This window comes from Leucoraja erinacea, chromosome 27, assembly GCF_028641065.1.
Source record: "Leucoraja erinacea ecotype New England chromosome 27, Leri_hhj_1, whole genome shotgun sequence".
NCBI lineage: Eukaryota > Metazoa > Chordata > Chondrichthyes > Rajiformes > Rajidae > Leucoraja > Leucoraja erinaceus.
In genome coordinates, this window is record NC_073403.1 from 3,391,606 (window position 1) to 3,416,738 (window position 25,133).

The 25,133-nt window shown below is 49.6% G+C and overlaps 1 protein-coding gene across 1 annotated transcript in view; it reads right to left on the reverse strand.

Moving 5' to 3' along the window:
* The window catches only part of LOC129710098 (protein AF-10-like), a 167,456-nt gene extending 144,723 nt beyond the window's left edge, over positions 1-22,733 (reverse strand). The window contains 2 exon segments of the mRNA XM_055656816.1: positions 14,615-14,694; positions 22,094-22,733. Coding sequence (XP_055512791.1) covers positions 14,615-14,694; positions 22,094-22,202 — 189 coding nt within the window. The 5' untranslated portion in view covers positions 22,203-22,733.
* Between the last annotated feature and the right edge of the window lie 2,400 nt (positions 22,734-25,133).

The window sequence follows — 25,133 nt, forward strand, 5'->3', positions numbered from 1 at the left end:
CTACCCTCTGTGGCAGAGAGTTCCAGAGATTCACCACTCTCTGTGTGAAAAAAGTTCTTCTCATCTCGGTTTTAAAGGATTTCCCTCTTATCCTTAAGCTGTGACCCCTTGTCCTGGACTTCCCCAACATCGGGAGCAATCTTCCTGCATGCCGTCTGGAGCTGTGCTCCTGGTAGGGCCACCCATGGCGGTAAGGTCGAGGGGGAGGTCCCTGACAAAGAGCAAACCAACCAAGACCTCAACGGTGGACCAGGCGGAGGACGATGGCTGACCTTAGTGGAGCGTCACAACGGCTGGGAAGGCGGATGAAGGCTGCAGCAGGAAAGGGTCTCCGGTCGTCTTGGGCTCCACGCCACTGGATCCTGACCCAGATCTGTCAAGGACCGTGGGGTGGCTGTCTGTGCACCAGTCTCCCCACGTTAAACAAAGTCACGCACAGGCGTCCTCCAGCCCTGGAGACACCCATGACCTTAGAATTAAGCTGCAGCAAGTAAGAATTTCAATGTTCCATTGCCGTACTTGTGACAACTAAACACTCTTGATGTGTTGGAAGGAACTGCAGATGCTGGTTTACACCGAAGATAAGACACAAAATGCTGGAGTAACTCAGCGGGACAGGCAGCATCTCTGGGATGGGTGACGTTTCGGGTTTTAGAGGTTTTTTTTCAGTATTGAAAAGGGTCGCGACTTAAAACGTCACCGATTCCTCTCCAGAGTTGCGGCCAGTCTTATCACACACTAATTCCATGTTATCCCACATCCTCACGCACTCCCTACACACTAGAGGGCCGATTAACCTACAAACCTGCACGTCTTTGGGACGTGGGGGGAAACCCATGAGTCAAGGGAGAGCGGACAAACTCCACACAGACAGCACCCGGTCAGGATCGAAGTGGGTGTGAGGCAGCGAAGGAACGGGTGGGGTGACCTTTCGGGTCGAGACACTTCTTCAGTCTGACGAAGGGTCTCGACCCAACACGTCAACCCATTCCTTCTCCGAAACATCACCCAGGAAGATTGTTCCCGATGTTGGGGAAGTCCAGGACAAGGGGTCACAGTTTAAGGATAAAGGGGAAATCATTTAGGACCGAGATGAGAAAAACATTTTTCACACAGAGAGTGGTGAATTCTCTGCCACAGAAGGTAGTTGAGGCCACAGTTCATTGGCTATATTTAAGAGGGAGTTAGATGTGGACCTTGTGGCTAAAGGGATCAGGGGGTATGGGGAGAAGGCAGGTACAGGATACTGAGTTGGATGATCAGCCATGATCATATCGAATGGCGGTGCAGGCTCGAAGGGCCGAATGGCCTACTCCTCCACCTATTTTCTATGTTTCTATTCCTTCTCCAGTCTGAAGAAGACTCTGTCGTGGCTAGCAGGTCTCAACACACAGGTATGCCAGGACAGATCTCCTTATAAATCACTGAGAATATGACAGTTCCCGTATAGCAAAAAACCTGTGATGTTTGAATTTGTGCAAGTCTTACATGCATTATTAAGCAACACTAAAATGTTAGGTTGATTTCAATTTTCCATCAACTCCTCTCTGGATAAAATTATTATTAACTACTTGAAATTTCCCAAAAGGGTGGAAATTAAACAGGGAATTCAGACCTTCCGATGATTTCCCATGATCAATGAAGTTGGACGGAATCAGAACAAGTTCAATTGTCTGATCAAAGCGCATTTGATCAATGCTTAGGTCGAGGATTATTATTGACATGTGTACCGTGGTACAGTGAAAAGCTTCGTTTTGCAATCAAAACAGTCAGGTCAGGTAATACCAAAGCCCAAGAGCTGCTCTACACAACACTTCAGGCAGACCAGAGGCAGTCATACCCCCATCCATATAAACGGGACTGAGGTGGAGCACGTCTCCAGCTATAAATTCCTCGGAGTACATATCTCGGAGGATTTGTCCTGGTCCCTCAACACCTCCAAGCTGATCAAGAAGGCACAGCAGCGCCTTTACTTCCTGAGGAGGCTCAAGAAAGCCCACCTGTCCCCCCCGGATCCTGACCAACTTTTACCGCTGTACCATAGAGAGTATCCTGACCACCTGCTTCACGGTATGGTACAGCAGCTGCACTGCTGCGGACAGGAAGGCACTACAACGGGTGGTGAAAACCGCGCAGCACATCATCGGTGCCCCGCTCCCTGCCATGGATGCCCTCCACCGAAAACGGTGTCTGAGACGGGCTGGGAAGATCATCAAAGACCCCTCACACCCCAACCATGGACTGTTTGCCCTCCTCCCATCAGGGAGGCGGTACAGGAGCCTCAGGTCACGTACCAGCAGGATGAGGAACAGCTTCTACAACAACACAATCACACTGCTGAACTCGGAGTCCCGCCGATAGATTTCTCCGGTCCCTCCGTCCCCATTGTTTAATTATTCTGTATTTTTTGATTATTCTGTATCTTCTCTCTTTGTAATTTTTTGTAATTTTTTTTTAAATTTCTTTATGTACAACTACTACTGACTGACGCAAAACTGCATTTCGTTGTACTCATACTTGTATTTGTGTAATGACATTAAAGTTGAACTGAATTGAATTGAATTCCGGCTGATGCTTCTAAGGCAGCCTGGGTCAAGATGAGATGGAGAGACCAGTGGAAGTCAGTGGAACCATCTAGGCTACACCAGTACACCATGACAAAATTCCTACGGGGTTGGACAGGCTAGATGCAGGAAGATTGTTCCTGATGTTGGGGAAGTCCAGAACAAGGGGTCACAGTTTAAGGATAAGAGGGAAGTCTTTTAGGACCGAGATGAGAAAATCATTTTTCACACAGAGAGTGGTGAATCTGTGGAATTCTCTGCCACAGAAGGTAGTTGAGGCCACACGGTTCATTGGCTATATTTAAGAGGAGGGGAGGTGGGGGCCAATTCTGACTATCAGCGCCTCATCTCAGGGGTTGGACAGGCTAGATGTAGGAAGATTATTCCCGATGTTGGGGAAGTCCAGAACTAGGGGTCACAGTTTAAGGATAAGAAGGAAATCTTTTAGGACCGAGATGAGAAAATCATTTTTCACACAGAGAGTGGTGAACCTGTGGAACTCTCTGCCACAGAAGGTAGTTGAGGCCACACAGTTCATTGGCTATATTTAAGAGGAGGGGAGGTGGGGGCCGATTCTGACTATCAGCGCCTCATCTCAGGGGTTGAACAGGCTAGATGCAGGACGATTGTTCCCGATGTTGGGGAAGTCCAGGACAAGGGGTCACAGTTTAAGGATAAAGGGGAAATCCTTTAGGACTGAGATGAGGAAAACATTTTTCACACAGAGAGTGGTGAATCTGTGGAATTCTCTGCCACAGAAGGTAGTTGAGGCCACACAGTTCATTGGCTATATTTAAGAGGAAGTTAGATGTGGCCCTTGTGGCTAAAGGGATCAGGGGGTATGGAGAGAAGGCAGGTACAGGATACTGAGTTGGATGATCTGCCATGATCATATCGAATGGCGAATGGTGCAGGCTCGAAGGGCCGGATGGCCTACTCCTGCACCTGTTTTCTATGTTTCTATGTTTCGATGACCCCATGGACGTCCCTGGCCAGGACCTTCCCCGAAAGCACTTGAGGACGCTATGGAGCAGCGATGAAGAGATGGGTCCTCCTGCGAGTGTTGGGACCCAACACAGACAGTGGAGCACATGGTCACCAGTTGCCCCAAACACCGGTTGGCCACCGAATGGTGAACGAGGTCTGATGGACCTGGACGATGACACGTTGGCCTGGCTCGCCTCAGCGGAGCTGCAGGTCTAAAAGACACACGACGGAAGGAAATACCAAACATAGAGACAATCATGTCAAAGTCCATCTGATGGAGCGAAGGGGATGATTGAGTGGAGAATACTTTTAGTGTTAGTTTATTGAATTGAATTGAATTGAATTCCGGCTGATGCTTCTAAGACAGCCTGGGTCAAGATGAGATGGAGAGACCAGTGGAAGTCAGCAGAACCATCTAGGCTACACCAGTACACCATGACAAAATTCCTACGGGGTTGGACAGGCTAGATGCAGGAAGATTATTCCCGATGTTGGGGAAGTCCACAACTAGGGGTCACAGTTTAAGGATAAGAGGGAAGTCTTTTAGGACCGAGATGAGAAAATCATTTTTCACACAGAGAATGCATTTCGTTGTCTCTGTACTGTACACTGACAATGACAATTAAAATTGAATCTGAATCTGAATCGGTATTGCCACGTGTACAATATTTACAGCGTAATGCTTTTTGTTGCGTGCTAGCCAGGCAGCGGGAAGGCTATATCTGATTACGATCGAAAATAGACACAAATTGCTGGAGTACTCAGGGGTCAGGCTGCATTTCTGGAGAAAACGGAAGAGTGGGGTTTGGGGTCGGGACCATTCCTGCCCCGACCCGAAACATCACCCATCCCTTTTTCCTCAGTGATTCCGCTTGGGCAACCTACACCCCAGCGGTATGAATATTGACTTCTCTAACTACAAGCAACCCTAGCCTTCCCTCTCTCTCTCCATCCCTCGCCCCCCATCCCCCTTCCTAGTTCTCCGACCGGTCTGGCTGTCCCTCTGATTCTTCCATTTAATCTCTGTATTCTTTCATTGTCACTTTCCCCCGAGCTAACCATCTTTTCTCCATATTCCTTGCTCTCAATCCACTTTGATGTCTCGTTTTCACACCTCACCCTTCCTTATCTCTGTTTCTCCCTCTCCCGACTCAGTCTGACCCGAACCACCACCCTTTCCCTCTATCCAGAGATGCTGCCAGTCCCGCTGAGATACTCCAATATTTTGCGTATATCTTCTTCTTTGGGCATTGTCTGCTTTGATCTGACCTTTCCACACCTGACATGCTCTTTGTACCCTTCGTTATCTCTAGTTTCCTTATCCCCTGACTCTCAGTGTGAAGAAGGGTCTCAATCCGAAAGGTAACCCATTAGACAATTGGTGCAGGAGTAGGCCATTCGGCCCTTCGAGCCAGCACCGCCATTCAATATGATCATGGCTGATCATCCAACTCAGTATCCCATCCCTGCCTTCTCTCCATACCCCCTGATCCCTTTAGCCACAAGGGCCACATCTAACTCCCTCTTAAATATAGCTAATGAACTGTGGCCTCAACTACCTTCTGTGGCAGAGAATTCCACAGATTCACCACTCTCTGTGTAAAAAATGATTTTCTCATCTTGGTCCTAAAAGACTTCCCTCTTATCCTTAAACTGTGACCCCTTGTTCTGGACTTCCCTAACATCGGGAATAATCATCCTGCATCTAGCCTGTCCAACCCCTTAAGAATTTTGTAAGTTTCTATAAGATTCCCCCTCAATCTTCTAAATTCCAGCGAGTACAAGCCGAGTCTATCCAGTCTTTCTTCATATGAAAGTCCTGACATCCCAGGAATCAGTCTAGTGAACCTTCTCTGTACTCCCTCAATGGCAAGAATGTCTTTCCTCAGATTAGGAGACTAAAACAGTATGCAATACTCCAGGTGTGGTCTCACCAAGACACTGCACAACTGCAGTAGAACCTCCCTGCTCCTATACTCAAATCCTTTTGCTATGAATGCTAACATACCATTCGCTTTCTTCACTGCCTGCTGCACCTGCATGCCTACTTTCAATGACTGGGATGTTGCCCGACCAGCAGTTACTCCAGCATTTTTGTGCCTCCCTTCCATCCGTATTCACATGATATACTCAGGAGATACAATCACTTGCCACCTCTTAAATGCCAACTCGAAACATGTACAGTGTATGGTGCAGTAATGAAACATCCCAGCGGCTGAGACCATGTCATAGCAGTTCCCCCTTTAATTGAGGCCTGCAAACAGTCAGGGTAAACAACAGCTCTGAATTGGCAGTCGTTTCATAAATCAAAGTTCAATGTCACATGCTAGTTTCAAATTACAAAACATGACCTCTGCTCCAAAAAATTCCTCGACTCACACTTTGCAGCCAGGGGGCCTGCCGCAAGAATGACGGAGCTGCCTCCTACACCTCCTTTCCAACTGCATTCCAGCGCACGTAACAATAACAAACAAATATCTATACAGCCCTTGTTTACGAAGGAACTGCAGATGCTGGGAAAATGGAAAGTAGACAAAAAATGTTGGAGGAACTCAGCGGGTGAGGCCGCATCTATGGAGCAAAGGAGTAGGCGACGATTTGGGTCGAGACCCTTCTTCATAGAAACATAGAAAATAGGTGCAGGAGTAGAGGCCATTCGGCCCTTCGAGCCTGCACCGCCATTCAATATGATCATGGCTGATCATCCAACTCAGTACCCTGTACCTGCCTTCTCTCCGTACCCCCTGATCCCTTTAGCCACAAGGGCCACATCTAACTCCCTCTTAAATATAGCCAATGGACTGTGGCCTCAACTACCCTCTGTGGCAGAGAGTTCCAGAGATTCACCACTCTCTGCGTGAAAAATGTTTTTCTCATCTTGGTTCTAAAGGATTTTCCCTCTATCCTTAAGCTGTGACCCCTTGTCCTGGACTTCCCCAACATCGGGAACAATCTTCCTGCATCTAGCCTGTCCAACCCCTTAAGGATTTTGTAAGTTTCTATAAGATCAATCTTCTGATCATCCACAATCAGTATCCCGTCCCTGCCTTCTCCCCATATCCCGTGACGCTCATAACGTTATTATTAATCTCAAAGCTTTCCATGCCATTTGGTTTTTCTACCGCCTCATGATGCAAGCTTCCATCTTCCAAACACCCTGAAGATCCTCCCAAGATTCTCGTGAAAACATAAGCTGAAATTATTGCCATGGAACCATCCATTTGTACGGCAGAGAGACAGAGGCCGACCATAGTGTCCATCTTATTAATTCCATTTGACCGCTTTGGAGGCGCTGTCCTGAACGGCTGCCTGTCCTGCAGCTGTCCGGGTTTTTTTTCCCTTCTTTTTTATTATTTTTAGTACGTTGAGTGTGGAGTCAGGGGGCCGAATCTTTTTATGTGTGGTGGGTGGTGGGGGGGAGGGGGGAAACTGTTTTTCAAGTCCCTACCTGGTCGGAGGGGTTGCCTTCCTCCGAGCAGCGTCTTCGACCTGTCCTTGCGGCCTACCAGCGGGTCCTGGAGCCACGTTTCCCTGAGGGGACCTGGCCAGAACATCGGATTTGGCGGTGGCGCAGAACATCGGCTGGAGCGCTGTCGTGGAGCGGGCGATGCCTTTCCTGGGTCGCCGCGCTGGAGCTCCAGTATGCTGGGACCGCCGATAAGAACATCGTGGAGCCGCGGTTCTGTGGAGCGGCCAGCTGCGACGCTGAACTTTACATCCCGGAGCCTGGGATCTCTTGTCGAGATCGCCAGTGTGTGGAGCTCCGTCCGGCGCGGTCTGTTGGCTTGGAAGCCGCGGGCTCCGTTGGGAAGGCGTCCGTTCCTCGCACCCCAAGCCGCTGGGAGTTCTCCCGACGCCGGAGCACCATCACCCGGCGAGAACATCGGGCGCCGTGGCGGCCATTGTGGAGGCCTCGATAGGCCCGACTTTGGGTGGACAAGAGGATGGGGACTGGACTTTGTGGGAACCACTGTGGGGGGATGTTTTGGTGTTGAATTTCTTCTTGAATACTTTGTTGTATTTTTATTAGTTGGCTGCAAGGACATCTGAATTTCCCCTGAATAAGGGGATGAATAAAGTCTAATCTAATCTAATCTAATCTAAGGAAGTTTATTGGCCAAGTATTCACATACAAGGAATTTGCCTTGGTGCTCCGCCCACAAGTAACAACATGGCATACAGTGACAGTTACGAATGACTCAGAAAACACTAAATATTAATAATAATAAAACATTAATGATAAAACACCATTGATCAGGCACGTGAACCAACAAAATACCAGATCCAAGGGAGACTACAGATTTTTGGCTGTTGAATAGAGCAACTACTCGTGGATAAAAACTGTTTTTATGTCTGGCTGTGGCAGCTTTGACAGTCTGGAGTCGCCTTCCAGAGGGAAGTGATTCAAAGAGTTTGTGGCCAGGGTGAGAGGGGTCAGAGATGATCTTGCCCGCTCGCTTCCTGGCCCTTGTAGAGTACAGTTCATCAATGGAGGGAAGGTTGCAGCCAATAACTTTCTCGGCTGATCGGACCATTGGCTGCAGCCTCCGGATGTCGTGCTTGGTGGCTGAGCCCAACCAGACCATGATGGAGAAGGTGAGGACAGACTCTACGATGGCCGTGTAGAATTGGACCATCATTGCCTGTGGCAGATTGTGCTTCCTCAGCTCGTGTCTTTGGGTCTGTAACCTATGTCTTGCCCACTATGTAAATGTCTCTTCAGTGTAGTACTTGCATTTATCTCAGCCACCTCTGCTGGCAGCAAGTTCTAGAGAGCAACCACTTTGTGTGAAGAAACCTTCACCTCAAATTGTCCTTAAACCCACGTTTTCTCACCTACAACCCATGACGTCCTTTTGTTGATACCTTTTGGCGGGGGGGGGGGGGGGGGGGGGGGGGGGGGGGGGGGTGGGGGAGGGGGGGGGGGGGGGGGGAGGTGGGGGCCGATTCTGACTATCAGCGCCTCATCTCAGGGGTTGGACAGACTAGATGCAGGAAGATTGTTCCCGATGTTGGGGAAGTCCAGGACAAGGGGTCACACAGTTTAAGGATGAGGGGGAAATCCTTTAGGACCGAGATTATCTAAATGGTGGCCGACTAGGAAAAGGGGAGATGCAGCGAGACCTGGGTGTCATGGTACACCAGTCATTGAAAGTAGGCATGCAGGTGCAGCAGGCAGTGAAGAAAGCGAATGGTCTGTTGGCTTTCATAGCGAAAGGATTTGAGTATAGGAGCAGGGAGGTTCTACTGCAGTTGTACAGGGTCTTGGTGAGACCACACCTGGAGTATTGCGTACAGTTTTGGTCTCCAAATCTGAGGAAAGTCATTATTGCCATAGAGGGGGTGCAGAGAAGGTTCACCAGACTGATTCCTGGGATGTCAGGACTGTCTTATGAAGAAAGACTGGATAGACTTGGTTTATACTCTCTAGAATTTAGGAGATTGAGAGGGGATCTTATAGAAACTTACAAAATTCTTAAGGGGTTGGACAGGCTAGATGCAGGAAGGTTGCTCCCGATGTTGGGGAAGTCCAGGACAAGGGGTCACAGCTTAAGGATAAGGGGGAAATCCTTTAAAACCGAGATGAGAAGAACCTTTTTCACACAGAGAGTGGTGAATCTGTGGAACTCTCTGCCACAGAGGGTAGTTGAGGCCACAGTTCATTGGCTATATTTAAGAGGGAGTTAGATGTGGCCCTTGTGGCTAAAGGGATCAGGGGGTATGGAGAGAAGGCAGGTACGGGATACCGAGTTGGATGATCAGCCATGATCATATTGAATGGCGGTGTAGGCTCGAAGGGCCGAATGGCCTACTCCTGCACCTAGTTTCTATGTTTCTATCTCATTTTATGCAGCATCTTATATTTTCGACTACTAGCTTTGAGCCCTGCAAGCATTTTGCTGCACACACACACACACACACTGCTGCCGTGGTTCCAGGAGGCCAGCCAACACCTCTCTCTCTCTCAAGGGAAGTGAAGGAGGTGCAGTCTGTGGTCATGACAGGGCTGTGACGCACACCAACTGAAAGAAATGTTAAGTGAGAACATCTTCTCGACATTTACTCAGCCGAATCACCTTGTGCCATTGAAAGGCTCCAGCAGGTAACATTAGCCTTTTCCAAAGCAAAACAAAACCATATCCGCTTAGTTTTGCCTGATGGGTCATAATATCTCATGCTCATAACAAGTGATAGGAGCAGAAATAGGCCATTCAGCCCATCAAGTCTACGCCGCCATTCAATCATGGCGAATCTATCCTTCCCTTTCAACCCCATAACAGCAGGGCTGCCATCTCCCCGGCACTCAGTTCGTTTTTTTTTTAATCTTTTGTTATTTTTAGTGTTTGTTAAAAGTTTGATTTAATGTACTTCGGTTTGTTTTATGCGGGGGAGGGGAGGGTCATTGGGGGGGAAATATTTCAAGGGTCGAAGGGCCGAATGGCCTCTACTCCTGTCAATAGTCAATGGTCAATTTAATTGTCATTTGGACCCCTTGAGGTCCAAACGAAATGCCGTTTCTGCAGCCATACATTACAAACAAATAGACCCAAGACACAACACAACATTTTACATAAACATCCATCACATTGCTGTGATGGAAGGCCAAAAAAAACTTATCTCTCCACTGCACTCTCCCACCCCCCACCCCTCCCCCCCCCCCCCCACCACCACCCCCACATTCCCCCCCCCCCCCCCCCCCCCCCAACCCCCCCCCCCCCCCCCCCCCCACCCCCCCCCCCCCCCCCCACCCCCCCCCCCACCCCCCCCCCCCCCCCCACCCCCCCCCATGTCAGAGTCAAAGTCAAAGCCCCCGGCTGGCGATGGCGATTGTCCCGCGGCCATTAAAGCCACGCCGGTCTACTCCTGCACCTATTTTCTATGTTTCTATGTTTCTATTTCCAAAATCTCACTCTTGTTTTCGAATCCTTGCACGGCCTCTCCCCTCAATAATCCCTGTAATCACCTCCTGAGTTATTAAAGTGGTCAATGCAATCATCATCTTAAAACAATAACCAGCATTTGGCCAGAGTTTTAGCTATTGTTTGACTCTGGCTCTTAGTTATGGAATTCTGTTTCTTTGAAGGCACTCCTTAAAACCTGCCTATGTTGTGCAAAGTGTCACACATATGGTTTAAGGCTCAGTGTACAGCTCTGTGCCAAATTAGTTTCAATGAAATGCCTTGGAAAATTCTTGTTCCATAAAAAGACATTGTAGGTAAGAACTGCAGATGCTGGTTTAAATCAAAGGTAGACACAAAATGCTGGAATGTCAGTCTGAAGAAGGGTCTCGACCCGAAACGTCACCCATTCCTTCTTTCCAGAAATGCTCCCTGTGCTGCTGAGCTACTCCAGCATCTTGTGTCTACTGTAGTTTAGAGATAAGACATGGAAACAGGCCCTTCTGCCCATCGAGTCCGCGCCGACCAGTGATCCCCTGTATACGAGCACTATCCTACACACATTATAGATAATTTTCCAAAGCCAATTAACTTACTAACCAGAATGTCTTTGGAGCGTGGGAGGAAACTGGAGCATCCGGGGAAAACCCATGCAGGCACTGGGAAAACGTACAGATTCCGTGCAGACAGCGCCCGTTGTCAGGATTGAACCCGGGTCTCGGGCGCAGTGAGGCAGCAACTCTACCGCCGTGCCGTCGTGCCGCCATCTCACTGGGCACATGGGGTGTGAAGTTCATTCGCCGGTTCAGCGCCAAATTAGTCGTGAACATTCTTGTTACAGAGCGGCACGGTGGCGCAGTGGTAGAGTTGCTGCCTCACAACGCTTGCAGCTTACAGAGACCCGGGTTCGATCACGACTACGGGCGCTGTCTGTACGTTCTCCCCGTGACCTGCGTGGGTTTTCTCCGAGATCTTCGGTTTCCTCCCACTCACCAAAGACGTACAGGTTTGTAGGTCAATTGGCTTGGAGTAAATAGTGTGTGTCGGATAGTGTGGGTGTGCGGAGATCGCTAGTCGGTGCAGATTCGGTGGGTTAATTGGCCTGGTATAAGCAAAAATTGTCCCTAGTGTGTGCAGGATAGTGTTAGTGTGCGGGGATCACTGGTCAGTGCGGACTCGGTGGGCTGAAGGGCCTGTTTCCGCGCTGTATATCTAAAACTAAAAACTAACACTGAAGGCTCTGTAGTTTAGTTTAGATACACTGCACGGAAACAGGCCCTCCTACCCACAGAGCCCGCACCGACCAACTCTGCCGTTAAGCCACTGTGCCGTATAAATGTGGCACTTTGCTAATGCTGCTCAGCTTTGCAGTAAATGCTCTCAGGAAACAAACTGTCTGTCTGTGTTCCAGCTTTCTCCGAGGCTGCAAGGCAACAAATCCTGTAATTAATCGACAGGAAGGATGACCGAGGAGCACTTTTCTCGTTTAATTTCCATTTCCTTGCGCTGAAGGTAACAAGAGTCGACCAGGGCCTGAGCTCTGTGCGTCCACGCTCCGACTCAGTCACCGCCCCGTGTCTGGGTTTCAGGATGCCAGCCGAGTGAGTCCAGGAGGATGTGAACCATGTCACATCCTGGTGGACGAGTACAATCGCCTTGTACATTCCAAACAGCTTCTAAATCCACGCGTCTCTATTGTGAGGATGCTAAAACTCACCACAAAATGGCAATTTGCTTTAATCCAGCACATTCTGCCCATTTATGGACACTGCCCATAACAAGCCTGGGACTGCATCTTTTTATAGAGGCAGTATCAATCATCTCTTCCTCCCCCATTCTCTCTCCCCCACCCCCCCCCACTCCACTCTCACTTCCTTCCTCTCCCCCCCCCCCCCCCCACCCCCCCCCTCCCACTCCACTTCCTCCTCCCCCACCCCTCCCCTCTTCTCCCACCCCCCCTCACTCCCCCCTCCCTCCCTCCCACTCCCCTCTCTCCCCCCTCTCCCCCCCACTCTCACCTCTCCCCCCCGCACCCCCCCCCTCCCTCCACTCCCACTCCCCTCTCACTCCACCACTCCCAACTCAATCCCCTCCCCCTCCACTCCCCACTCTCCCCCCACTTCCCTCTCCCCCTCGCACCCCCCTCCCCCCCCCCACTCCCACTCTCACTCCCCCCCCAATCCCTCTCTCACTCCCATCCACCCACTCTCACTCCCCCCTCACCTCCCTCCACCCCTCTCTCTCCCCCCCCACTCCCACTCACTCCCCTCTCTCCCCCCACTCCCCCCCTCTCCCTCCCCCCTCTCTCTCTCCCCAAATTCCCCCCAATCCCCCTCTCTCCCCCTCTCTCCCCCTCCCTCTCTCCCCCCCACTGGGAACATTTGCGTCACCGTGTCGCAGCGGTAGAGTTTCTGCCTCACAGCACTTACTGCGCCTGGGACCCGGGTTCAATCCCGACTACGGGCGCTGCCTGCACGGAGTTTGCACGTTCTCCCCGTGACCCCGTGACCTGCGTGGGTTATCTCTGAGATCTTCGGTTTCCTGCCCGGCTCCAAAGACGCACAGGTTTGGAGGTTAACTGGCTTGGTTTAAATGTAAATTATCCCTACAGTGGGTGTAGGATAGTGTTAATGTGCGGGGATCGCTGGTCGGTGCGGACTCGATGGGCCGAAGGGCCTGTTTCAATACTGTATCTCCAAACTAAAATTAACCAAATCAACTCATTCACCAAATCTCCACCACCTTCCAGGTTAGTTTACCCTCTGTGTGAAAAAAAATTGCTTCTCATCTCATTTCTAAATAAACCATAAAACTCAGTGGCTCTGGCAGCATCTCTGGAGATAATAGGTGACGTTTCAGGTCTGGACCCTTCTTCAGATTGATTGTGAAGGGGAGGGGAGGGGAGGGGAGGATCTGGAATCAAGAAAAGACCAGATCCCACCCTACAATTAGGCAGAGGAAGGGTCTCGACTTTGTGGCATCCACAAACTTGGAGATGTCACATTTAATTCCCTCGTCTAAATCGTTAGAGGCCTGGTCCTCCTCCGCTGTCAGGGTGAGGCCCAACACAAATTGGAGGAACAACACTTCATATTTTGCTTGTGCGGCTTGCAGCCCAGCGGTCTGAACATTGACTTCTCCAACTTCAAGTAGCCCTTGCTTTCCCCCTCTCTCTCTCGCTCTGTCTCTCCCCCATCCTGGTTCTCTGTCTAATTCCACTGTCACCTTCCCCTCAGCTAACAATGATCCATTCGATATTTCCTTATCATCAAAGAAACATAGAAAATAGGTGCAGGAGTAGAGGCCATTCGGCCCTTCGAGCCTGCACCGCCATTCAATATGATCATGGCTGATCATCCAACTCAGTATCCCGTAGCTGCCTTCTCTCCATACCCCCTGATCCCTTTAGCCACAAGGGCCACATCTAACTCCCTCTTAAATATAGCCAATGAACTGACCTTCTGTGGCAGAGAATTCCAGAGATTCACCACTCTCTGTGTGAAAAATGTTTTCCTCATCTCGGTCCTAAAAGATTTCCCCCTTATCCTTAAGCTGTGACCCCTTGTTCTGGACTTCCCCAACATCGGGAACAATCTTCCTGCATCTAGCCTGTCCAACCCCTCCAATCATCTGCTTCGATCACCCCTCCATATCTCTAGACCCCATCTTCCCCCGACTCTCTGTCTGAAGAAGGGTCTTGACCCAAAACTTCACCCCACTCCTTCTCTCCGGAGAAGCTGCCTGTCCCGTTGAGTTACTCCAGCATTTAGGGTCTATCTTCATAGCGCAAGAACAGGGCAAGAATTTGGCCCACGATGTCTCTGTTGAACATGATGCCAAATTAAACTAATTCCTTCAGCCCGCATGTGATCCATTTCTCCCCATTACCTGCATATCCATGAGCCTATTCAATGACACTATCACCACTAGCCAATCCTTTACTCTGCCAGAAGAAACATTATCTTGCATCCACCCTGTGATAATGTTGTACATCTCAATGAGATCATTGTATACAGGATTATAATTCCAACATTGTAAGTGATTTGCAATAAGAACTGCCTTGATATTAGAAACTCGATATTGGAACTGTCACAAGCAAGCTATCAAAAGCTTCATCCTTCAAAGATCAGGGTGGCTACAATCTGTGTGGCTACAAACACTCACCACTCTGGCAGCTCGCTCCTGCGATTCACACTTCCTGCAGAACCACGGTCCTGTCGGGACCTGAACGATTCCATAACAAGCTGTAAAAATTAAAAATACAGAGTGAGAGAAAGATAGTCATTCCTTCGTCTCCCCGCTCCCGTCCCGGCAGGAGGTACAGAAGCTTGAAAGCGCAGCGCCACCACAGTCTGGAACAGCTTCTTCCCCTCTGTGTTATCAGGTTTGGAACATGTCCATCCATAAGCTGGGGTGGTGTCCGATTCACCTCTACCCCCATCGTGGACAGTGGGGTCGGGCACGGCGCAGTGACCCAGTTTCCATCCCGACTACGGGCGCTGTCTGTACGTTCTACCCGTGACCGCGTGGGTTTCTCCGGGAACTCCGGTTTTTTCCCACACTCCAAAAACGTGCAGATTTGTAGTTTAATTGGCTTCTGTAAATTGTAAATTGTCCATAGTGTGTAGGATAGTGCTAGTATACGGGGTGATCGCTGGTCGGCATAAACTTGGTGGGCCGAAGGGCCTGTTTCATTGCTGCATCTCTAAAGTCTAAAGCCTTTGTCGATGGAACTGATGTACTATATTCTGCATTCTGCATCTTCCACTTTGGTTTATCTATTCCACTTGAATTTGAATTTAAATTTGTATGGTAGATCTGATCGATTTGGATAGCATGCAAAAACCTCTGCACTGTGGCTCCGTACACGGGACAATAATAAACCTAATATAAACAAATCACAATATCATCCTCTCTCATCACCCTGCTCCTTCTCACACGCTTGGGGCAGGTGTGCATTGTTCTTCAGGCACTGAAGGCAAGGGAAGGCATTGAGGCAAGGCAAGGCATTGAGGCAAGGCAAGGCATTGAGGCAAGGTATTAAGGCAAGGCATTGGAGGCAAGTCAAGTCATTGAGGCATGGCATTGAGGCAAGGCATGGCATTGAGGCAAGGCATGGCATTGAGGCAAGGCATTGCGGCAAGGCAAGGCATTGAGGCAAGGCAAGGCAAGGCATTGAGGCAAGGCATGGCATTGAGGCAAGGCATGGCATTGAGGCAAGGCATGGCATTGAGGCAAGGCATTGCGGCAAGGCATGGCATTGAGGCAAGGCATGGCATTGAGGCAAGGCATGACATTGAGGCAAAGCATGGCAAGGCACTGGAGGCAAGGTTAGGCATTGAGGCAAGGCAAGGAAGGCAAGGCATTTAACGCAGGGCAATGCATTGAAGGCAAAGTAATGAAGGTAAGGCACTCTCACTTCTAAATCAATGTTCCTGGGTTCAAGACTCAGTCCAGGGGTTTGAGCATTAAAAAGCCAGCCTGACACACCTGTGCTCACGGTAAAGCTTCTGCACTGTTGCAGGTGGCATCATTCAGAGACAATCCCCCATTCAGATCATCCAGATACCATTGATGGAATCTGACTGTTTCAGTTTTATTTAGTTTAGTTTATTGTCACACGTACAGAGGTACAGTGAAAAGCTTTTGTGACGTGCTAAGTTTCCGCTATTGTTGTAAAAGTTAGACTTCAAAGCCCTGCAGTGATTTTTTGAACATCCTATAAATTATAGGTAGATACAAAGTGCTGGAGCAACTCACCAAGTCTGACAGTATCTCAGGACACCATGGATAGGTGATGTTTTAGATCAGGACCCTTTTGGCCCTTCAGTCTGAAGAAGGGCCCCGACCCAAAACATCACCCACCCCTTCTCTCCAGAGATGCTGCCGGACCCGCTGAGTTATTCCAGCATTGTGTGTCTATCTTCCACAAATTAAAGTTTCTCTTAGTGCCCCCTACGGATTCGGAAGTAGGGTTGTGACCAACAACAAAACCCCCTGACTCCGCTGAAGACCCCCTGGTGAGCTCACACACACAAAACAAACACCGACATAGACACAAAGCTGGAGAAACTCAACGGGTCAGAGTTATGGCGAGTTCATTCCAAGAGTTCTCCCCGAGTTTGCCCTGATTCAAACTTGGAGATTTACGGTAATGGCCGCTCGTCGGTACTCGGGGCTCTCGTGGACAGTTTTCATCATGTTGAAAAATCGTCACGAGTCTTCCCGTGCTTACCTGCCGTTAGCGAGTCTTCCCGAGTACCTGCCGTTAGCGCTAAGAGACATCCCCGAGTTCTGACGTACCCGCTGCGTACATTCTCCGTGCTTACCATGAGTTTGATTTTTTTTTAAACTCGGGAGAGCTCTTGGAATGAACTCGTACCGTGGGACAGGGCCATAACCCCATCTGAAGAAGGATCTCTCCCCGATTAAAGGATGTCCCTTTAGAAAGGAGATGAGAAGAAATGTCTTTAGTCAGAGGGTGGTGAATCTGTGGAATTAATTTACACAGAAGGCTGGGGAGGCCAAGTCAATGGATATTCTTAAGGCAGAGATTCACAGATTCTTGATTAGTACAGGTGCCAGGGGTTATGGGGAGAAGGCAGGAGAATGGGGTTAGGAGGGAGAGATAGATCAGCCATAATTGAACGGCAAAATAGACTTGATGGGCCGAATGGCCTAATTCTACTCCAATCACTTATGATCTTAAGAAATGTGAGGTATTCCTTTTCTCCATAGATGCTGTCTGACCCGCTGAGTTACCCCAGGTTTTTGTGTCTATCTTCAGGTTTAAACCAGCATCTGCAGTTCTTTCCTTCACTTACACCAATGTACATGTATACATATTATGATCATAACAGCAGCTATTTTTTTTTTTCACTTCCTGCCCAAACCACCATGTCTTCTGTATAATACAATGTTGGGCAGGCAAGGCAGACATGCTTTGGCTGATGGAAGATTTAATTGCCATGTATACAACTAAGAGGGAAGTTGATGCGATGATACAGTAAGGTCCGAATGCCCTTAACAGAGAGGAAGATAATTAAAACTGTAAAAACAACAAATCTGTGGAATTCTCTGCCACAGAAGGTAGTTGAGGCCACAGTTCATTGGCTATATTTAAGAGGGAGTTAGATGTGGCCCTTGTGGCTAAAGGGATCAGGGGGTATGGAGAGAAGGCAGGGATGGGATACCGAGTTGGATGATCAGCCATGATCATATCGAATGGCGGTGCAGGCTCGAAGGGCCGAATGGCCTACTCCTGCACCTATTTTCCATGTTTCTATGTTTCTAACTGCAGATTCAGATTCAGATTCAGATTCAATTTTAATTGTCATTGTCAGTGTACAGTACAGAGACAACGAAATGCAGATAATGGTTTACAAAAGACGGCAGAGTCTGGACTAGACCAACGGACGGGTCAGGCAGCATCTGAGGAGAAGACAGATAGACGATGTTTTGGGTCGGGACCATTCTCGTGGATTTAAGCTCAGGGGCCTTAAGCTAAGAAAGCACTTTTTTCACCCAGACGATATTGGGGTTTTGGGACTCACTGTTTTAAAGGTGGTGAATGCAGAAACTCTGACTATATCTGAACAGTTTAGTTTAGGGTTAGGGTTGTACAGAGTGAAAGATACAGAGTGCAGAATATAGTTCTCGGCCTCATTGTCACGTGTACCGAGGTACAGTGAAAAACTTTCATTGTGCGCTAACCAGTCAGCGGAAAGATCACATGCTTGTAATGAAGCCTTATATAGCATATAGATATGTATAAAGTGAATAACGTTTAGAGCAAGGTAAAGTCCAATTTGTACAAGAGGCAACTGAGCAGAACCCAAATGAATCTGGAGAGTTGGAAAGAGAGATACTTCTTAGTCAATACCGACAGGAGAAGCTGATAAAGTCTTGTTTCTAATATTAGTGACATAAGTTTTATAATTCAGTGATGGGGTGATTGGTCTTTAAATATCCATGCTTTCGAGTTGCATTTGGTTTAGTTTAGAATTACAGCACAGAAACAGGCCCTTCGGCCCACCGAGTCTGCACCGACCAGAGATCGCCACACATTAACACTATCCTACTCACACTGGGGACATTTTTTACATTTGTTCCAAGCCAATCAACCTACAAACCCGTAAGTCGTTGGAGTGTGGGAGGAAACCGAAAATCGCGGAGAAAACCCACGCAGGTCACGGGGAGGACGTACAAACTCCGCACAGACAGCACTCGTGGTCAGGACCGAACCCGGAACTCTGGTGCTGTAAGGCAGCAACTCTACCGCTGTGCCAATAAACAGTAGTTGCAGGAGTAGGCCATTCGGCCCTTCGAGCCAGCACTGCCACATTCAATGTGATCATGGCTGATCATCCACAATCAGTATCCCGTTCCTGCCTTCTCCCCATATCCCCTGACTCCGCTATTTTTAAGAGCCCCATCTAGCTCTCTCTTGAAAGCATCCAGAGAACCTGCCTCCACCGCCCTCTGAGGCAGAGAATTCCACAGACTCACAACTCTCTGTGGCCTCATGTCATCCTCTCAGAAAAAGGCACAGAGTGCTGGAGTAACTCATTTTGTCAGGCAGCATCTCTGGAGAACATGGGCAGGTTCTGCATGTTTCATCGAGGTCCCCTCCTCTTTCTTCTAAACTCCAGCGAATATAAGCCCAGCACCGTCAAATGCTCATCATATGTTAACATACTCATTCTTGGGATCATTCTTGTAAACCTCCTCTGGGCCCTCTCCTGAGCCAGCACTTCCCCCCCCTCAGATATGATGCTCACAATATTCCAAATACAGCCTGACCAACACCTGTACAATGTCTCAGCATTACATCCCTGTTTTTGTATACAAGCCCTTTGCAAAATAAATACTAAGCATGGCATTTAGTTTTATTACTACCGATTCAACTTGCAGATGAACTATTTGGGAATTCTGCAGCAACGCTCCCAGGTCCTGGATTCTCTCCCCATTTAGAAAATAATCGACAGGGAACAGGAAATTTCCAGGTCAGATCCCGAATGAGCATGTTTTTTAGGCTGATTATTTATTGTCACATGAACCAAGGTGAAAGGTTTTGTTTTGCCTGCTATCCAACCGAATCAGATAATACCAAAGGTAAATAAATTCATGCTGAACTGAGGTGCAATAGGTAGGGCCAACGGAAAGATACAGAGTGCAGAATATAGTTCCCAGCATTGTCTCCATAAGTTAGACACAGAGAGAAACACTTGCATAGCTTTCTTCCACCTGCACCAAACGCATTCCGTTACCAAGAGACCCTCGTCCCATTGTTGTGCTTAAGCCAACAAGCGCCAAGCCACTTAACGGAGTAGTGTGCGCCCGCCAAAAAAAAAAACAATCCTATCTCATCATTTTTGATTCATTGACAGATACAGCATTATTCACAGACACAGGACTTCAGCACACCGAGTCCACACTGAAGGTAGACAAAAGTGCTGGAGAAACTCAGCGGGTGCAGCAGCATCTATGGAGCGAAGGAAATAGGCAACGTTTCGGACCGAAACCCTCCTTCAGACCCTGAATAGTGGTCACCCATTCACACTAGTTCCAGAGACACAAAATGCTGGGGGAACTCGGCGGGACAGGCAGCATCCCTGGAGAGAAGGAATGGGTGACGTTTCGGGTGGAGACCCTTCTTTAGACACCACCCACGGCCACAGTCATACCAATATCTCATGCACTGCCAGGCAGCAGTATCACCAGCCCCACCAACATCTGAAACAGCAACATTTGACAATTCTTCTTTCAGTACAGCACCTTCCATGACCTCAGAGGTGCTTTGGAAATTCCGTCTTCCTCTAGCTCTGAGTCAATAATGGCCAGCATTTCCCTCACTCCTACACTGGTTGTCATGTCCTCAGCTGCCAGGATCCATCACAGTGGAGTTCCCAACCCCAAACTCTCCTGCCTATCACGGGTGTTCTTTGAAGCCCAACTCAGTCAGTAAACCGTTGCAGGAAGGAACTGCAGATGCTGGTTTAAACCAAAGGGAAGCACTAAATGCTGGAGTAGAAGGCATGCTTCCATCCAGAGATGCTGCCTGCCCTCGCTGAGTTACTCCTGCATTTTGTGTCTACCTTCACTACATAAACTCTCCGTTACTGCCCAGGCATCTCATCAGCCTCGTCCGTGAAGCATCTTTACACTATGTGGCCATGTTTACATTCAACTTATTTAAAGGCAAGCTGGAGACACGAGGAACTGCAGACGCTAGCATCTTTAGCAACACACAAGATGCTGGAGGAAGTTAACGGCTCATAAGTTCATTGGTTGTAGATACGGAAATAGGCCATTCGGCCCGTCAAGTCTACTCCGCCATTCAATCACGGCTGATCTATCTCTCCCTCTCAACTCCACTCTCCCCATAACATCCATACTAATCGAAAGTCTGACAATCTGTGCCTCAAAAATACACATTGACGTGGCCTCCACAGCTGTCTGTGGCAAATAATCCCACAGATTTACCACCTTGGGTCAGGCAGCATCTGCGGAGGGAATGACAGCGGTCTTTTGGGATGGGACCCATCTTGAGATAAATGTTGGCCTCATGCCTGATTTCTCCCCCATCCTCCTCTCCCGTCACCAATTGGACACCCTGGTGCCAATCTAGTTCGACTGGATGAAAGATACAGCATCCATCACCCATTCACACTAGCTCTATACTATCCCACTTTCAAATCCAGCCCCTGCACACTGCCCGCAGTTTACAGGGGGCCAAATTACCTTCAAACCCACACAAATCTTGTGGAACCCCCCCCCCCTGAAAGGACACGGACGTGCAAACTCCACACAGACAGCACTTGAGGTCAGGATCGAACCCTGGGTCACGGGGCACTGTTTTGGGCTAGCTGTTGCCACTTGTGCCACCCTGGTTCACACTGTGAGCTGAAGGGGATATTCTGGGCTCTGTGATGGTGTGTGTGTGTGCTTTTAACTAGCAGGAGCCGAGCGTGGGGATCTAATGCGAGCCTGTAAACACAGGGCCACCGGTAGTTACTAACAACGCCACTCGGGAACTATGATCTCGTACGCCAGCAGAACAGGGTAGGTGAGCAGAACACTGCTCTCCACACACACACACACAACTCCCTTCATCGCCCCCATTTTATTAGTCGCAGCGACCAGATTAGTGATCAAAGATCACTGTGGCGTACGTACATTGGTGAGTCCATGAAAGGCCAGGGAGAAATACAAAAGTTAAGATCCCTTCCTTAAAAAAAAAAATTCAACAAAACAAGCGTGCAATTGTAAGAGGTGAAATGGAAACCATCTGAGAAAAAAAAATGTGAGCGTAGCGTTTGTAACAAACGGTGTAAAGAGAAAGGGTTTTAAATAAACTCAGAACCACAGCGACGTGACTGACACTTCACCGGCCTGTCTGTAGACGGTGGAATTCTGCTAAAACTTCTGGCGTTTTTTAAAAAAAAAATTGCAAACCATCCTCTCCCGTTTTAAAAGAGAAATCAATATTTTTGCTCCCCCACCACTGGTGAAATCACACGTTGAGTGAGTGAGCCGAGAAGGCGCTACAAGCTCTCCCTCTCTGTGTGTGTGTCTCTCTCTCGCTGGCTGCCTTTGGAATATGCCTTCCTCCCTCCCTCCCTCCCTCCTCGCCGGCTTTACCTTGGTGAACAGCAACATTGCAACCATGTCCGTCACAGTAGACCAGAGGATTCTCATCCCATCCTCTCTCGTCAGAACACACGCAGCAACCACCAACCATCTCCTTCATACTTCCCGGCCCGTCCCGAATCCCTGGTGAAAAGTAGTTACAACAAAGTAACCGGCCGCCTCTCCTCTCCGACACATCGTCTCCCCATAATTTGGAGGGAGGGAGGGAGAGAGGGGGTGCAGTCCCGTCCCTCTCACTGTAAAGCAACCATTACTAAGGCGCAAGCGCTGCTCATTTTCACATCCATGGCCGCAGAGAATAAATTCTGCGGTTCCCCGACTCGGGGCCTCGCTGAAAGTGGCTGGGAAGGGTGGTGATTTTTTTGCCTCTCTATCTTGCCAACATCTTTTTTTTTGTCTGTGGACCCTTCTTCTCCTCCTCCTCCTCCTCTCCTCCTCTGCTGCACCGAACAGCAAGGTTAAAACACGACAAACCACAACCAACAAAAAAAAAAAACCCCCTCAGCGAGGCATCAGGAGGCGGATTGATCAAAAACACAATGAGGAGCGTTCAACAGCGAGCCCTGCGTTGTGGCGTCTTGTCCTTCACATTGTGCACAGATCATTGGTGTCTTTGGCTTCCATATGGATACAGGAGGGGGAGGCAGGAAAGGGAGAGGGAGGGGGGGGGGGAGGAAGAGGGGGGGGGGGGGGGAGGAGGAAGGGGGGAGGGGAGATTGGAGGGGGGAGGAGAGATGGGAGGAGAGGGGGAGAGGAGAGAGGAGGGGGGGGGAGGAGAGGGGGGAGGAGAGAAGGGGGAGGAGGAGAGAGAAGGGGGGGAGGGGAGGAGAGATGGGGGGAGGGGGGGGAGAGGAGAGGTGGGGGGAGAGGAGGGGAGGAGAGAAAGGGGGGGGGAGAGATGGGGGGAGGAGAGAAAAGGGGGGGAGGGGAGGAGAGGATGGCGGGGAGGGGGGAGTGGAGGGGAGGGGAGAGAATGGGAGAGGAGAGGAGAGAAGGGGAGAGGGGGGGAGGGGGGGGGGGGGGGGGGAGGGGGGAGGGGGAGGGGGGGGGGGGGGGGGGGAGAGGGGGGGGGAGGGGGGGGGGGGGGGGGGGGGAGAGAGAGAGGGATTGAGAGAGATGGGAGGGCGAGAGAGAGGGGGGGAGGGGAGAGAGGGGGAGAGGGGAGGGGCGGAGGGGGGGGGGAAGGAGAAGGGATGAGAGGATGGAGGACAGCAAGGTAGGGAATGAGAGAAGGGGAGGGGAAGGGAGGAGAGCATGAGAGGGAAGGAGGAGAGGAGTGGGAGAGAGCAGGGGGTGGGAGGAGAGAGGCGAGAGGGGGGGGGGTGGGAGGAGGAGGGGGGGGGGGAGTGGAGTGAAATGTAAAGCTGGAGGGAGGGGTATGGGTAGAAAGGGGGCAGTGGGGATGTGGGACAGTAGGGAGGGGGAAGAGAAGGGAAATATGGGACTCGGGGATGGGAGGTGAGTGTACACAGGAAGGGGTGGCAGCAGGGAGACTGGGGTGGTGGGAGAAGGGTGTGGACTAGGGTGGAGGGGCATTATAAGGAGGGGAGGGGAGCTTAGGGGGTATTACTTGAAATTGAAGAATGTATTATTCATACTGTTGGTTTGTTGGCCACCCAAGAGGAATATAAGGTAATAACCAGGAACTGCAGGAGCAGCTTTAAACTTTAGAGATACAGCATGGAAACAGGCCCTTCAGCCCACCATGTCCACTCCAACCAACCATCACCCCGTACACTAGCACTTAAGGGGTTGGACAGGCTAGATGCAGGAAGATTGTTCCCGATGTTGGGGAAGACCAGGACAAGGGGTCACAGCTTAAAGATAAGGGGGAAATCCTTTAGGACCGAGACGAGAAAAACATTTTTCACCACAGAGAGTGGTGAATCTCTGGAACTCTCTGCCACAGAAGGTAGTTGAGGCCACAGTTCATTGGCTATATTTAAGAGGGAGTTAGATGTGGCCCTTGTGGCTAAAGGGATCAGGGGTATGGAGAGAAGGCAGGGATGGGATACTGAGTTGGATGATCAGCCATGATCATATTGAATGGCGGTGCAGGCTCGAAGGGCCCGAATGGCCTACTCCTGCACCTATTTTCTATGTGACATGTTCGACAAGTCCACATTTGCTTTTGCCGATGTAAAGGAGGTCGCATGGAGAGCACCAGATGCAGTAGATGGGGTTAGAAGTTGTTTGTGTCAACCTGTGTCAACCCAAACCCTATTATGGTATATGGACACACTGACCTGTTTTGTAGTAAATGCCTACTATACTCTGTGTGCTGAAGCAAAGCAAGAATTTCATTGTCCGATACAGGGACACATGACAATAAACTCACTTGAACTTGAACTGTGTCTCACCTGGAAGGACTGCCAGAGTCTCTGGATGGAGGTGAGGGAGAATAGACAATAGACAATAGGTGCAGGAGTAGGCCATTCGGCCCTTCGAGCCAGCGCCACCATTCAATATGATCATGGCTGATCATCCAACTCAGTATCCTGTACCTGCCTTCTCTCCATCCCCCCTGATCCCTTTAGCCACAAGGGCCACATCTAATTCCTTCTTAAATATAGCCAATGAACTATGGCCTCAACTACCTTCTGTGGCAGAGAATTCCAGAGATTCACCACTCTCTGTGTGAAAAATGCTTTTCTCATCTCGGTCCTAAAAGATTTCCCCCTTATCCTTAAACTGTGACCCCCTTGTCCTGGACTTCCCCAACATCGGGAACAATCTTCCTGCATCTATCTAGCCTGTCCAACCCCTTAAGAATTTTGTAAGTTTCTATAAGATCCCCCCTCAATCTTCTAAATTCTAGCAAGTACAAGCCGAACTGCAGGACACAGATGACGGATCCATCCTCCATCCGTCCTGACCTCAGGTGCTGTCTGTGCGGAGTTTGCACGTTCTCCCTGTGTCCGCATGGGTTTTCTCCGGGTGCTCCGGTTTCCTCTCACACTCCCAAAGATGTGAGGAGCTGGTAGATGAATTGGTCACTGTAAATGACCCCTAGTGTGTAGATGTGGTTTAA